This window comes from Setaria viridis, chromosome 5 (genome assembly GCF_005286985.2).
Source record: "Setaria viridis chromosome 5, Setaria_viridis_v4.0, whole genome shotgun sequence".
NCBI lineage: Eukaryota > Viridiplantae > Streptophyta > Magnoliopsida > Poales > Poaceae > Setaria > Setaria viridis.
Genome location: NC_048267.2, coordinates 23,091,814 through 23,106,732, shown reverse-complemented (window position 1 = coordinate 23,106,732; position 14,919 = coordinate 23,091,814). Strand labels below are relative to the sequence as shown.

At 45.4% G+C, this 14,919-nt stretch overlaps 1 protein-coding gene and 1 pseudogene across 2 annotated transcripts; one reads left to right on the top strand and one right to left on the bottom strand.

Annotated features, from left to right (window-relative positions):
* The first annotated feature begins 233 nt into the window (after nucleotides 1-233).
* LOC117859301 (probable pectinesterase 67) lies at nucleotides 234-1,872 on the top strand (annotated as a pseudogene).
* Nucleotides 1,873-10,023: 8,151 nt separating this feature from the next.
* LOC117858171 (protein IQ-DOMAIN 2) lies at nucleotides 10,024-12,996 on the bottom strand. 2 transcript variants are annotated; one of them, XM_034741186.2, is made up of 6 exons: nucleotides 12,835-12,996; nucleotides 12,641-12,751; nucleotides 12,028-12,303; nucleotides 11,431-11,646; nucleotides 11,148-11,267; nucleotides 10,024-11,019 (listed from the first exon to the last, which is right to left on the bottom strand). In XM_034741186.2, exons 2-6 carry the CDS (start codon nucleotides 12,713-12,715, stop codon nucleotides 10,345-10,347), a joined length of 1,362 nt encoding a protein of 453 aa, XP_034597077.1. In that variant the 5' UTR covers nucleotides 12,716-12,751; nucleotides 12,835-12,996; the 3' UTR covers nucleotides 10,024-10,344. The 2 variants fall into 2 exon arrangements, with proteins under 2 accessions (XP_034597077.1, XP_034597078.1); XM_034741187.2 differs by having other exon boundaries at nucleotides 12,641-12,732; nucleotides 12,835-12,994.
* Between the last annotated feature and the right edge of the window lie 1,923 nt (nucleotides 12,997-14,919).

Sequence of the window (14,919 nt, the reverse complement as noted above, 5' to 3'; positions counted from 1 at the left end):
AAGGTAGAGTTGTAGACCACACAGTGACACCGCGAGGACAACTAGCATCCGTTTTAACCTTGCTTGAGGAAACATCGCCTCCGCATTTCCCTCCCGGCATTCCGCTGCACCGCGGCAGCGAGCGGCCAGGAACAGAGCGCTGCGTTAAGAGCCCCCGGCCCTTCCGCTGCATTGCCCTCTTAGAACCTAGCTAAGCTGACCTTGCAGAAACCGCACGCGCGAGAACCGACGAGATGGCCCGACCGTGCCTCCTACTCCCCTTGCTGCTCGCCGCCGCGGCGGTGCTCGCTTGGGCGCCCGGCGGCGCGCTCGCCAAGTCGAAGCTCGCCAAGAAGAGCGACGACATCGTCAACGGGCCCCTCCTCACCGAGAAGCTCAAGGCGAAGCGGACTCTGATCGTGGGCCCGGACGAGGAGTTCAAGACCGTGCAGTCCGCCATCGACGCGGTGCCCGCCGGCAACACCGAGTGGATCATCGTCCACCTCCGCTCCGGCGTGCACAAGGGGAAAGTTGTGATCCCGGCGAACAAGCCGTTCACCTTCGTGAGGGGCAACGGCAAGGGCCGGACCTCCATCACCCACGAGTCGGCCTCCTCCGACAACGCCGAGTCCGCCGCGTTCGCTGTGAATGCCGACAACGTCATCGTCTTCGGCATCAGCTTCAGGGTCCGTGCACTATTGATGATACGATCTCTCTCCCCGTTTCTTTAGCCTGAACATCATATTGGCGCCACGTCATCGTCCACTCTTGAATGATCGCTTCTGACTGAGACGATCGATCGATCCGCTGGCCAACAGAACAGCGTGCGCGTCGGGCTCATCAACGACCAGGGGATCCGCTCGGTCTTCGCGATGGTGGCCGGCGACAAGGTGGCCTTCTACCACTGCGCCTTCTACAGCCCCCACCACACCCTCTACGATAGCGCCGGCCGCCACTACTACGAGAGCTGCTAAATCAAGGGCAACATCGACTTCATCTTCGGCAGCGGCCAGTCCATATTCCAGGTAACATACAATTAAGAGCTGTTGGCATTGGCGAACACTCCTCCAACACGTGGTGATTGGTGAACGCGTGCAGTGCCCGGAGATCTTCATGAAGCCTGACCGGCGGACGGAGATCCTGGGTTCCATCACCGCGCAGGACCGCAAGGCCGACGACAACGGCAGCGGCTTCGTGTTCCTCAAGGGCAAGGTGTACGGCGTCGGCGAGGTCTACCTGGGCCGGGTCAGCGCCCCCAACTCGCGCGTCATCTTCGCCGACACCTACCTCTCCAAGACCGTCAACCCAGCAGGGTGGACAAGCATAGGCTACACCGGCAGCACCGAATAAGTTGCGAGCAATAGTCGTAGCACATGCGCCATGAAAAATCGTGATCGTGATTGGTCTTTGTGGTCAACTGCCCGGTGACACGCATGCAGGAAGGTGATGCTCGCGGAGTTCAACTGCACCGGGCCCGGCTCCGATGCGGCGAAGCGCGTGCTGTGGTCGCGGCGGTTCACCATGAACGCCGTCCAAGTACCTCACCGTCGACTTCATCAACGGAAAGGAATGGCTGCCGGCGTTCTACTACTGATGATCGGACTGAATGATGTGATCGAACTTGTACACACATGTGTTGCTGCCGTGCTGGGAACTTGTTGTAGCACTTCTCTTCCGTGTTCCTCTCGTGTGTACCCGTAAAAATTCTGATTGAGACCGAACGACCCATTTCTTGCCGTATATATAGGACTGTGATTGAATTCAATTGTTAATTCTGAGCTCGTCAATTGCTGCATATGTATGATCATGCTTTAGAACATATAAACTGAGGAAACGCCATCTCTAGTCATAATTTCCACTCTGAGTCATAGCTCCAACTCTATTCACCATAGCAATACGCACCCAATGTTAATTCTAGAATCGGAATATCCACCATACCAACCACCACCGGTGCCCATACCCTCGGTTCCTGCTAGCCTCCGCCATGGGACAATTGAAAGATGTTTCTCACCTTCACAAGTGGGTGGGATGATGGATGCAAGATGACGCCCATTGAGAGGGTGCCAAAGTACCCTTTTTCTCATTTTTGTTAAGTGTGCCACACCTTATTTGGCCCAATAGCTCACGTCGTTCGATCTTCCCATTATTTTTACTTTATTGCGATCCCCACCACCTAAGATTTTAAATAGCGGACTAACACCTTTAGCGGTTGGTTTTTCAGAGGCCAAGGAAAAGCTATAGCAGGCTATAGCCGTAGCTAACCCATTTAACGGTTTGCAAATTGTGTTCAGAATTTTGGATATTCAACACATAAAATCAAACAAAGACACATGTCACAAACACAAAAGACCTTCATGCCTTTGTTACACAGACGATCTTGCATGTGGTCATTTTGGACTTTGCATGACCTATGTTAAATTCGACCCAACTAAGCGATAGCATGATTTAGCGAGCTAAATGCAGCTATTAGCGGAAGGACCATATCATAGCGTTATTCCTTCACAACAGCTATAGCTGGCTATAGCGGAGGCTATAGCGAGCTATTTAAAACATTGCCACCACCTCTACCTAACTTTTTCTAAAATATTTATTTAGATAACTTTTTTTTAAAAATATTTACATCACCTTTTTAAAATACTATGTAAATAATTTTTTACTGAATAACCTTTAAGACGAAATATAAGAAAAATTATACAAATAAAATTTTTAGTAAATATATGTACTGAAATATTTAAGTAACTTATCTAGAATAAATTTTAAGGAAAAAATATTCCTATACATTTTATTAAAAAATATTTTAAAATGATTCTCTAGAAAAATTAGTTAAATAAGCTTTTGAGGAAAAAGTATTTCATAAGAACTTTTCAACATGATGGGACATATATAAATTTAAAAAGAAAAAAATATATAGATAATTTTGAATATTTTTTTCCAAAAAATATCTTTAAGCTCATAAAAGAAATTCCTACACAAAACATAACAAAAAAGATGGGAAAAAATGATCAAACTTATGGTGCTTAAATGATATCAAAACTTTTTGCTCTGCTTTGCGCAAGAGATATAAGATTATTATAATATAGAATTCATTTTTATTATATTCGATCCTACATAATAGACTTTTGTCAAAGATGTGGGAGGTGTTTATGATAGAATTGCTAGTGGTGGATTACCGGTAGAAGAAATGTAATTCTGAACATTACTAGTTTAGTTATGTGTTGTGAGGAACACTCTTACCCTATTGATAGAATACTACCATATTACCAAACAACGGTAGCACTTAAACAAGAGCATAAAAAATTTCAATCAAAATATGAATGGATTAAGCATACAGATACAATTGAGCATGAATAGAAACTTGTGCAAGGAGAAACAAAAATAGAAATCACCAAATGCATGGTAACGGGTTGCAGACCAGAAACAGGTAGTTGCACCTTCAAACTATTATGTACTGATACCACTCTCTCTTTTTTCTTTGGTTAAGTTTTTATTGAAGCTGAAATTTTGCATGCATGTAGATGATTGCATGCTACATTATTCATCCTGGTTGGAATTTTAATGCAATGATTTATGTGCTACCATGTTTGGTAATATGGTAACAGGAGAGATGTTCCTGTGTGCTGTGGCCTGTGAATTACAAATATGAGCATACTTTGGGGTAGAGTGACCACGACTTTGAGGAATTGGCAAGTACAGGATCAGAAGACTGTGGCAGAACCACCCAAATTAACTTGGTTAAAGTGTGCTAAACATCACCTCAAATGCGAAACGACACTTTAATCAGATCAAGATGGTAGTCTGTCGGGTTTCACCCGATACAACCACGTATTTACGATTGAAACAAGCATACAATACTCGTACGAAGATAAGTCTAGAGATTACAACAATCCAGGTGAAATATTACAGAGATCCCAAATTATTTATTACAAACCGAGTTCAAACATAAAGTAGTTCAGAGTTCAAATACAGTGGAAAATAACGATAAATCTAACATCGATACACGATACCATGGTGTCGTTGTCAAGATTTGCGGATCAAGACTTAGACCAGTAAATTTCTTTTATGCGCGTAAGGCTTCACATGGTGGCGTGGGAGACACGGGTTTAGACTGGTTCGGGCAAGGGAAGCCCTACGTCCAGTATCGAGGATGCTCGTATTGCCCACGCGGGGTTCTGTAGTAGGGGGTTACAGATCGATGAGAGAGGGACTGGTCCCAAGTCTCCTCCGTGCTTGTGCTCTCAGGGAGAGTAGTAGTGTGCTGTGGCTTGTGGGAGGAGAAGCTCATCCCGTCCCCGGCCCTAGGTTCCTCCTTTTATATCGCAAGGGGGGTGGCCGGAGTTACAGCTGGGATCGGGCGAAGAGGATCGTAAAGTGTAAACGTAGTACGGTAAAAAATACGGCAGGAAGGAGGAGCAAGTTCCTAGACGCCCGACGCCTCCGCCGGCCTCTGACGAGTGCCGGCGTGCATGCCGGAGGGGGAGGCGGCCGTGTGCCAACTGTCGTCGCTCCCTACAGATAGCTCCTTCGGCACTCGTAGGCGTCGGGTCATGATGAAGGCGTTTCGTCGTTATCCTGGTGTCTGTTGGGGAGGACGGTGGATGCTACCGTTCTGATGGTGGCTCCTGGAGAGAGGGCGTCACATCCTTGCTGCCGGGCGCACGGGACCCGAGGGCGCGCGGGGCCCGAGGACAGGCCGGTCTCTCCTCCGCTCCGGCCGGCGCAGGCCATGAGTACCCTGCGGCGAATGGGAGTGAGCCGCCAGCACTGTAGCTTGTACAGTGTGGTCGTGCATGGGTACTTGCGGCGGGTTGCGTGAGGAGCGCGGTCATCCTTCCCTCTGCCAGGCTTGCGGCGCATTTATGGCGAAGTCGACGGGGGGACCCACAGGATTTTGTTTATCTTGCCCACCTGGTCCGCATCCGAGGGGAAACCTGCCCTGGGGGCCCTAGCGAGCCCGACCCCTGTGCTTGGGGTCGGACGAGGCGGAACCTTGCGGCGAGGGGTCAGGCGCCTCCGTCCCTGAGGCCGCAGTCGGACCAGGCGGAAGCCTCGTGGAGGGAGGTCGGGCGTTCCTGATCCTGAGGCCGCGGTCGGGCGAGGCGGAGCTCTGATTATGCTTAGGTGGGCCCGGGCCTTCGCGTCTGCTCTTTTAAGCGGTACTTTTAGGGGATCGTTAATATTTCCCCCCAACACATGGTAAAGCCATCCATGATATCACTCACCACAGTCCTTGCCCACCGATGATGGGTCCCACTCAACTGTCCATCACGGAGGGAGCTGGTACGGCCAAGTAACACTGGCAACCACATCATCCACATCATTACCTGAAAACATAGCCACAAGTAAGGCTGAGTATACTAATACTCCATAAGACTTAAATCCACCGACTCCTAGACATGCAAAACTTTTTTAGCTGAGGGGTTTGTTTTTGCCAAAAGCTTTTAAAGTGGATCCTTGCTTTCAAGTTTTAGCATCAAGTTCTAGTTGATTAACCATTTTATATGAGCACCTACTCTAAGCAAGCATGGTAGAACAAGCAATCTAATTGAGCATCAATATTAAACATCATCATTGTTCATCTTCTTATTCAATGCAGCACAGTGATCAAGTAGTCCCAAACTGTGAGAAGCAGATGATTCGAATCGAATTTCTTAACCTTTGCAAGGTGTACCTAAACACACGACATATGCATACCACGACGGGTTCACATATATCAATGGTTCCCATCAATTCGCGGCGCTTGTCCAGAGCCCACTTCCCTTGAATACAAGGCCCCACCCATCCCTGGAACGACGTCGTGCCGTGGCCGCACTTATACCCACATGAGGCCTCATGGGAACCCGGTTTCAGAGAGAGCAGGGTAAAGGTCCATGCCGGTTCTATCAGGTACTAGGCTTACTGATTCCCCATACTCTTAGCATGTGTTTAGTACATTCAAACACTTGACCACGAACGCCGACACGGTTGGACCTTAGCAAATTTTCCTCTATACGGACGGGGCATCCACAATTTCAGGAACATAGCACCAAGCCCCGCTCGTCAACCTTATGATTCCAACATAAGTAAAAAGGCAACTCCTATAGCTCACGAGTGACAGTAAATCACTCGACTTTTACCGTGTCTCTAATTAGCATAGCAACTAAACGACTTATCATGCTAGTATTCAAACATGGGTACTAGGAGCATGCAACTAAGGTTTCAATACAACTCCTAGGAACTTAATGCACAAACATAAGTAAACAGGATATTGCATAAATTTGAAAACTAGGGTTATGCTTCGGGACTTGCCTTCTTGTCCTAGGTTAGCCTTGGGCTCTTTTGAATATAGGTTTGGGTCTTGGGTCACCTCGATCAGGTTCAGCTCAGCAGTAGTGTGTCCTTCTTTAGCTTTCGGGACCAGCTCGTAAGTTCCGTCAGCGAGATTAGCTTCTACACGAGCATATGCATAAGATTTCATTTATAATCTTTCATGATGTAGGTTTCATTTCGTTAATCATTGCAAAAGTATAGGGTGTATTTTTGACCACATTCACCTATATAAGTTTATAAACCTTTCTTTCCTTTTGGCCACCTTTTCTTCACAAAACAAGGTTGGTTGGGAAGAAAATATGGATTTTATTTTGATGGTGATTGTGCACATATATAAGATTCTTAGAAGCTTATTATTCAAAAGACAATAGGTGGTGTCATGTTGGTACTGTTTAGCAACCTTTTTAGGAGTGATCATATTACTAATGAAAAGCACAAATAATTAGTTGTGAGCCTCCAAGTTCTAATAGTAATTATTATTAATAATTAAACTAGCTTTCAACATGAATAAATGTTTTAGGAAGCATATGTTCAGATATGAACATGAAATTTTTACAGGAACTTTCCCCGTACACAAGATATCTACTATAAAAATTTGAGATGCATTTGACAACCATAGAATTTATTAAAAATATAATCTGGTTATATTGCAGATTATGAGGAATGATTTTTAACTAGAGTTTTATCATCATTTCAGTTCCACAAACTTTACAAAAGAATTTCCAACACTAACATATGCTACTTTGAATTTTACAAAAGAATTTCCAACACTAACATCTGGAACATGCATGTTAAATGGAAGCTAACAAAATTGGATTCACAATTTTTGGACCACCATATGATTTATAAAGCATTTAATGCCTTTTAGACAAAATAAATGATAGGACTAGATACAGAACAGTAACATGCACATAAACATTTTTGAAATAAACTAGGCATAATCACGAACTTAACAAATCAAGTTTCATATTTTTATCATTTTCCTACAATTTTCTAGGCATTGTCTAAGTTTCAGTCGTTTTAACTAATTTTAAAACCGAAAAGGGAAAAACATGTTTTGTGACCAGACCCTTAGACTCTTCAAAACCTCACAACGATGCCCCTACGTATTTGGACCTAGGCCCCTGGAATCAAAGTTTCGTTTGCAATGTGGGCCTCGGCCGGCTAGCGGCGGGCGGTGCAATTCCGGCAAGGGGCCACCACGGGGGTACGGGATAAGGGTGCGAGAGTGGTGAGGGACTCACTGGCGACATTTCCATTGTAGGTCTTAAGGCGGGACGATGGCCGGCGAGGGAGCTCGGTGGAGCAGTGGCGGGCACGCTGCTGCGGCTCTGTCTCTAGCGAAGGCGGCGGTGGTGGTGGCCGGCTGTGTGGCGGGGAAGGTGAAGTCAGGGTCGGGGGTGGCTCTGGTGTGCTTGGGTGGCGGCAGGAGTGGTCGGAGGTGAGGGCTCCATAGGACGATGGCAATTGCGGACGGCGGCGGGGTGAAGGACGGCCGGGCGATATGGGCACGACTCTTTTATAGCCGGCAAAGGGAAGGGATAAGGAGGCAACGTCCAGGCGCGTCTTTCTGCGCATTGGGAGTGCCGGCGGTGGACAGGTAGTGGCGGGCAGTGGAGGGCGCGCGTGAGTGGCCGGCGGTCATGCAGTGCGTCGGTGCGCGGCGTGGCGCGTGGACAGCAGTTGGCCAGTCGGGATATGGCATGCTAGGGGGGATCGTGCGCACGCGGGTTGGCCAGTTGCGGGCTTATGCTGTCGCGGCGTGGCTGGCAGTTGGACGGCGCGGTGGGGTAGTGGGGCCGCATGGCGCCGGCGAACTCGCCACGGCGCGGTGACCGCGCCCAGGGCCGTGGAGCGCGCATGGCTATCCCATGTGGCGCGCAAGGGGCTGGACTTCTGTGCGATTTTTCTCCCAACATTTGAACTACACGATCAAAACTCCAAATACAAAAGTTGGAGTTCAAACTATAGGCTCCAATTTCTATAAAGGCCGATAGGTGAAAACTTGACAGATTTGGAGATAAAATCATGGGAACTTTAGTGGAACGCCGGTCAAACCGGTTTTTGAATTAAATTTGAATTTTGATCGAACTTTAACCCAGTTTTTGAACATCTTCCACTCAAAATCAGAAAAAGTGATAATTATAAAAGTTGTCCAATTTTAAGAGATATACCACTTTTATATTGGCCAAAATTTGAGTTCCTATATAAAATCTGTTTTTATTCTCTGCCCAAGTGAACACCATTAAGGGGTGTTTTAACACTTAGCAACATTTGATGTGTTTTTTTTATCGCAAATTTGAAGTTAGCTTTGATCTAGTCTCTTAATTACTAGGGATGTCAAGGCTCATTCGAAAAAGAAGAAGACTCAACTTTGCACATGGCCCTGCGTTCCGATTTTTTGGAGAGGATCAGCAACGAAGTTTTATGGCCTTTGTGGAGCAATAACGACTGATGTAGAGACCCTGAGACTTGCCATCTATCCGAGCTTGTGTCACTCCTCTCAAAAAAAGAAAAATCTGAGCTTGTGTCATCACTGTTGCTGTGTAGAAACTCCAGCATATGTTCCTGGGTAGTAGATGCTTGCACTTCGCGTTGCCAAGCATAAACTGTAATAACTGGGCCTAAACTGTGCATCTGGTTTCGTTTCTTAATGAAATAGATAGAAAAAGCATGATTGCAACATTGTGATGATTCAAGACTCTCAAGATTTCACATGTAAGAGGAGTCTAGGATCACATGAACAAGAAAAAAGCTACGGCGCGTGGGATCGCGTCAGCGCACGACCTGGCCTGCTGTGGCATGTGGGCTGTTATAGTTCATACTTTTTTTTGTTTCACTTTAAAAAATGCAATAACTTTCTAATGGAGGGTCCATTTTCAATTCCGTTTTCACCACTACATTTCTTGTGATGAGGTCTACAAACAAGACTCATGATGTATATATTTTAGAGTACTTTTTTATGTACTAGCAATTATATTGAATGTAGTGTAGTTATTTATGTACTAAGTATGTAGCAACTTATGTGTAAAACTCTTAGCAACCACATTTGTCTCTACATAAGTTGATATCAGGCATACTACATAAGTTGTCATATTGCTTCACACGAGTTGTTACAATCCTTTACACAATATGACACATTTATCTTAATATAAATTTGTTACTAGACAATAGACATACAATATAAATTGCTACGCTATCTCTGTGCAAGTTTGATACATTGCCTACACATAAGATGTTACATTGTATCTAAAAAGCTATCTCTTAGTCTGTATATTAAGGTTCACACATAAGTTGTTGCACAGTTTGTATATAAGTAGCTACTATATATGCACTAGTATAAGTTGACAGCCACCTAAAACAATTTCAAAATATAGTGAATATGGATCTTGTTTCGTAGATCTTGTTGCAAGAAATATAATGGTGTAAACGGATTTGAAAATGAATGCTTAATGAGAAAGTAATGATCGGTTAAAAAAAACATCTACTTTTTCATCAATGACACGCTAATATCATCCCAAAAGCGGCATCCGCACATGTGATGTCCTCCTACGTGTCACCACATGATTTGTCTACATGGGTGAGAAAATATTGTACTCCTCGTACATACAAGAAAATATTGTACTCCTTCTCATACATACAACTTTCCTTTTACTGAGCTTTTTAATTTCTCAGCATCACGGAATAGGGTCACGCACTCTTTGAACGCGCGACGGGTCGTGCATTATCCTGGTCCCATGAACAAATGTACGGCTCACATAAATAGAAAGCGTGTTTGAGGGACAATCCGATGTAGTTTTGCACACGATAAATGGAACCTTTTTTTCCACTACATATCTAATCAAACTGACAAACCGTGGATCTTTTCATACATCAAAACAGTGAGGTCATAATTGGTTAAAAATACAAATGCCAACTCTTCATACAGCCAGTATAACTATAACTTCAACCTTTGCTCACGAATGAAATATATCTGCAGAATCCATTGCCCCTCTCACCATTTGTCATATGAAGCATTTGTTTCCACCATTAATTACCAAGGCCTCTGCTTCTGTTGGCTCAACAATATTCACCACACTCCACCTTGGGAGGGCCAGAATGCCTCCTCATAGGTGAGGGAGATGACATTCCTGCTTGGAAGGACAACTTCTTCTTCACCGGTCCAGCAGAGCCTCCTTTTTCTGGTGTCTCTGCACCATTGGTCAATGCCGAACCCTGGAGGCGGGACTTTGCCCTTGCAGATTCTGTGGGAACCATGTAGCTTGGGATGGATGGAGAGCCTGCAACACTATCACTGTCCCGTGCAGCTGAGGTGGCTATACTGTGCCTCCTTGGTCGCTCAGACTGAACACTGAACACACTCCTTGCATCATCATCCACCAGCGAAGGGCCATTCTTTGGTGTGGCGGATTTCTTCCTCGCAAGGATTGGTGTCACTCTAGGAGATGGTGTCGAAGGGGACTGCCTGGAGGCTGGACGGATCAGTTTTGGAGTAGCTGGTGATGACTTGTCTGCCTTGGAGTCCCGACGGTTGAAGGCCTTTGTGATCTCACCCTCTCCAAGGTTCAAGGTCATGCTTTTCACGGATCCACGGTCAATGTTGCTCTCCTTGTCAGTCCCACTCCGGCCCTCCCATGGCTTTGCTGCCATCCAACGCTCCAACCAGCTCCAGCCCCACTGTAAGTTGTTTGGGTCTACAAACATTGGATTGGCAGACCTTGAAGTGCTCTTCCACTGCAACGAACAAATTTGAAACATTAAAAGAACACTCTCGTAGTCTGAGAACAAATATAAGACAACTCGCATAGTATTAGATGAAATATATATATTGGCATCTTCTATGATGAACAAAGCATGCTTACTTGGTGAGAAAATGCATATGCAAGCGCCCTCTCTCGTCTTACTGCAGCCTCTTGCTTGTTTATTAGGCTTGCCTCGATCTGCTCCTTGGATTGAGTGCTATCATCCCACTGCTCACCCATCTGGTGTTATTCACAAAGTGAATATATTTAAATTTAATGTTCTCAACAACATTTTGTGATTATCTCAAGCCACAGAGCAAGGTAGAAAATAATATTACTCAAATGAAATGAATAACAGCAGCACATTAAATAATTTGTGCAGGCTTTGTGATGATTTACCTACCCTGAAATTCTCCAATTCTTGTTTCAGTAGGAGCTGGCGCTGCAGGGCCTGGTTTTCCTCGGACATTTTCAGTCTTCTTGAACGTATCTGTGATTGTACCCGTGCTAGAGTTTGCATACAGCGCAGAGTGCTTGCAGCTTGACGCTTAATAGAATTACCTTCAACCAGTGCCTTCAATCTAACAAGGCCCCGTAGGGCTCTTAATGCCCTCCTTGCCTGTATTACCAATGAAGTGATGGTAAACACATATTCTTCTTTACAGATAAGCAAACTGAATTTCCATTCATCCCAGCAAATGGATATTTTACAAGAAAAGAAAGTAACATCATGTTGATGTGGAGAGAAATCATAGGAAAAAGAAAAAAAAGAACAGTAACCTCAATCTGCAAAGACCTAATCAGCAGCCAGGGGAAACAAACAATCCATCATCTCTACTTTTTTCACACGACCTAGATATAAATATAAGTGAAAGCAACCAGTGGAATATTTTCGCTGGCACAATGAATTTTCTTATATGAACATTTCAAAATGAAGTACAAGGCATCTATATTTCCAAATGGCCTCAAATAGTTTAATGCAAAACTCATTTCACATTACCAGGTAACCCCGGAAGGCGGTCTGGATCTTGATAGCAGCTAGCTCTTCCCTTGATACACCAGGTGGCATCACAGTCATCTCCACAGGGGCAGCAGGGGCCTCCTCCACAACATGGTTGCTCTGCTCCTGCACAGCTTCAGGGACCTCAACCTCCTCTATTTGGTGAAGAGATGGGAGCGCTGGAGGGGGTGGCACCGAAACATTGACTTCCAAGGAGGCGGATGGGGTTAGATCTAGTGGAATGGGATTGCTAGCTGCTAGCTTCTTTCGCAGTTTCTGTTCATTTCATGAGCAAAATTAGGTTCGTGAGAACAATTCGATCCAAACTTGAGTGAGCAAAAAGGTGATACTGGAATTACTGAATGTGAAACTAAAATAACCCCTCTCCTCTTCCATTTTCAACAACACGACGGCCTAATTGAAAAAGGGCCACGAGTGTAAATTGTCTACAGCTGTTAGTGAAAACTTGACGATTCTATCATGAACATTTGAAACCCGCAGATCGAAATATTTTCAGTTAGGAGACAAGGGAATTTAGATCTTAAATGCGAGTACAACCCACACAAGAAATCCGAAACAAAGCTCCGTGCAAGAGAATTCCAAGAACCGTTACCTCTTCCTTCTTCTCTTTGGATTCAGGACTGAACACCTTCTTGACCGCGCTAAACCACTTCCCTTTCTTCCCCATGACTCCAACTCCAAACCCTTCGGCAAGAAAGAGTCGCTGGTGAGGACAGTCACCTGGATCAGATCTGCGGCCCACGTAGATCAGGCAAAGAAATTCAACCAAGCAAGAATACTACTGACCAGCACAAGAAGCGAGATGAGGAGCGGGGCCAACGGGTGGAGGACCGTTGGGCAGAGCCGGCCGGGGCCGGCGGTGATGGGTCGGGATTCTTGCGCCGGTGGGAGGACAGGAGGAGCGAGTGGGACGGGTTCTTTTTTTTTTCCCCTCTCTCTCTCTCTCTCTCAGAGCTGACTGGCTGAGGCTGCTGCGCTCTGGGCCCAAACGTCTCGCGGGGCCACCAGCCCACCACGGATAAATATCTGCTTTCACATGCCTTTTCTGATGTACTTTTTTTTTGCCTACCGGAGTCACGAAGTAATTAAATACTAGATAGTGGCACGGTTGAGAAAAAATTTTGTGTCGTGATAGGTCTTTCAAAATGTTATGACAGGTGTTCTAAATTGTTTACATGGACTCTTTTTCTGAGAGGTTGAACTCGATGCCACTTGCCACTTGTAACTATTATCTAAATATCTTGTGTAAATTTCACAAACAAAATAGTATTTTATCCTCCTTACGAAATTACATGTTTCAATGCAAGCTAAGGCCATAAAATTTCTTATGATGAAACTTGTCCATCTGAACTCGACCATCGACTCGAGATGGGTAGGGGTGGCTGAAAAGCTCAGCTCGGCTCATTAAGCATAGCTAGATGAAAATCGAGTTTGTCAAAAAGCTCGATTCGGCTCATTTGTCTCATGAGTCTATCATTTTTCAAGATTAATGTCAAGAACAATGATGATATTAACCAATATATAATAATTTAAATATGGTAATAATAGCTAAAAGTATAGCTCATAATGATATTGTGAATACAAATAACACGAATCAATAAATTAGGATAAATTAAATTGAGCACTCAGACATCTTCCAAGATCCACCACACAATATGAGGTCAAAAGGGAAAAAAAAACAAGTGATTCATTTTTAGTCCTTATAAAATGAAAACGGATTCTTGAACCTCTTTTACGCTCATGTCACGTCGAGGTAAAAAAAATATAGGTTTAAGTCATTGCTTAACTTACTTCTGCATCATTTTCCTTTGCTCTCAAATTCATCTCAATTGACTAAGGTCAGGATCGGCTAGTGACCCAAATAGAAAATGATAAACTTGCATCTTTACTTGCAACCCATCCTAGGCTCTAGAAATGTAAGAAAGGTCCAGCATTTTCCAACCCTTCCGTCTCTGTTTATCACCACTCGGCGTCATAATGCAAACCAAAGGTCGGTGAGGATAAAAAATAAACGGGTTATTATGTTGCTGCCCTTATTTTAAGTCCTAATTGTAGTTTTATCCCGTTTTCTTCCACTTTGTGTTTTTACCCTTGCTTTTCAAAAAATTGAAGGTTCCGTTTACTCCTATTATTAACTCTGTTACCTGCATCCGGAATAAAGCAATTTGAAAAATAACAAAAGCCTTGCGAAAAGATAAAGTTGCCCCTTATATCCTTTTCATGCTGCTTCCAAAGACTGGCCCGACCTATCTCTTGGCCGCCTCTCTCCCGGGTCCTCTCTCTCTTAATCCTCTCACGGCTAGGTGTGGTGGCAACGGCACGAGGCCAGCGCGTGGCTCAGGAGGCCGATGGCCTAGACGCACAGGGCGGCCTATGAATTGGCGCCGCGGGAGGAGGAAGAGGAGGAGTCAAGGGCAGTGTCACCGGAGTCGATGTGGGTGAAAAGCGCGTGGGAGATGGCGATGTGGAGGAGGAAGACGGTGGAGATCGGGAGGACGAAGGCAGCAGCAACGCGCGCGAAGAGCGCGAAGGAGGCGTAGATGACTGCCGCGCCCAGGAACTGCAGTTTTCTCCGGCTCGCACTCCATGGATGTTTGCTTGGTTCAGCTCAATCTGGGCCCCAGATTCTATTGATTGATTTGGGATTGGTTGCTTGGGGTAGGGATTGGGGAATTTCTGGCTGGGAGGAATGGGGATGAAAGGCATGTCGCAGCCAGCGGCAGCCCGACTAGGGGGCGTAGGGGCATGGGCGGGTAGAGTTAGGCAGGGCGACGTCCATGAGCACTTGAGCTATGCATTTGTCCAACATTGGTGAAGACCTAGATAATCTTTCCCGTTCGTGTGAATATGAATGTCCAATTTCAGTTTCTA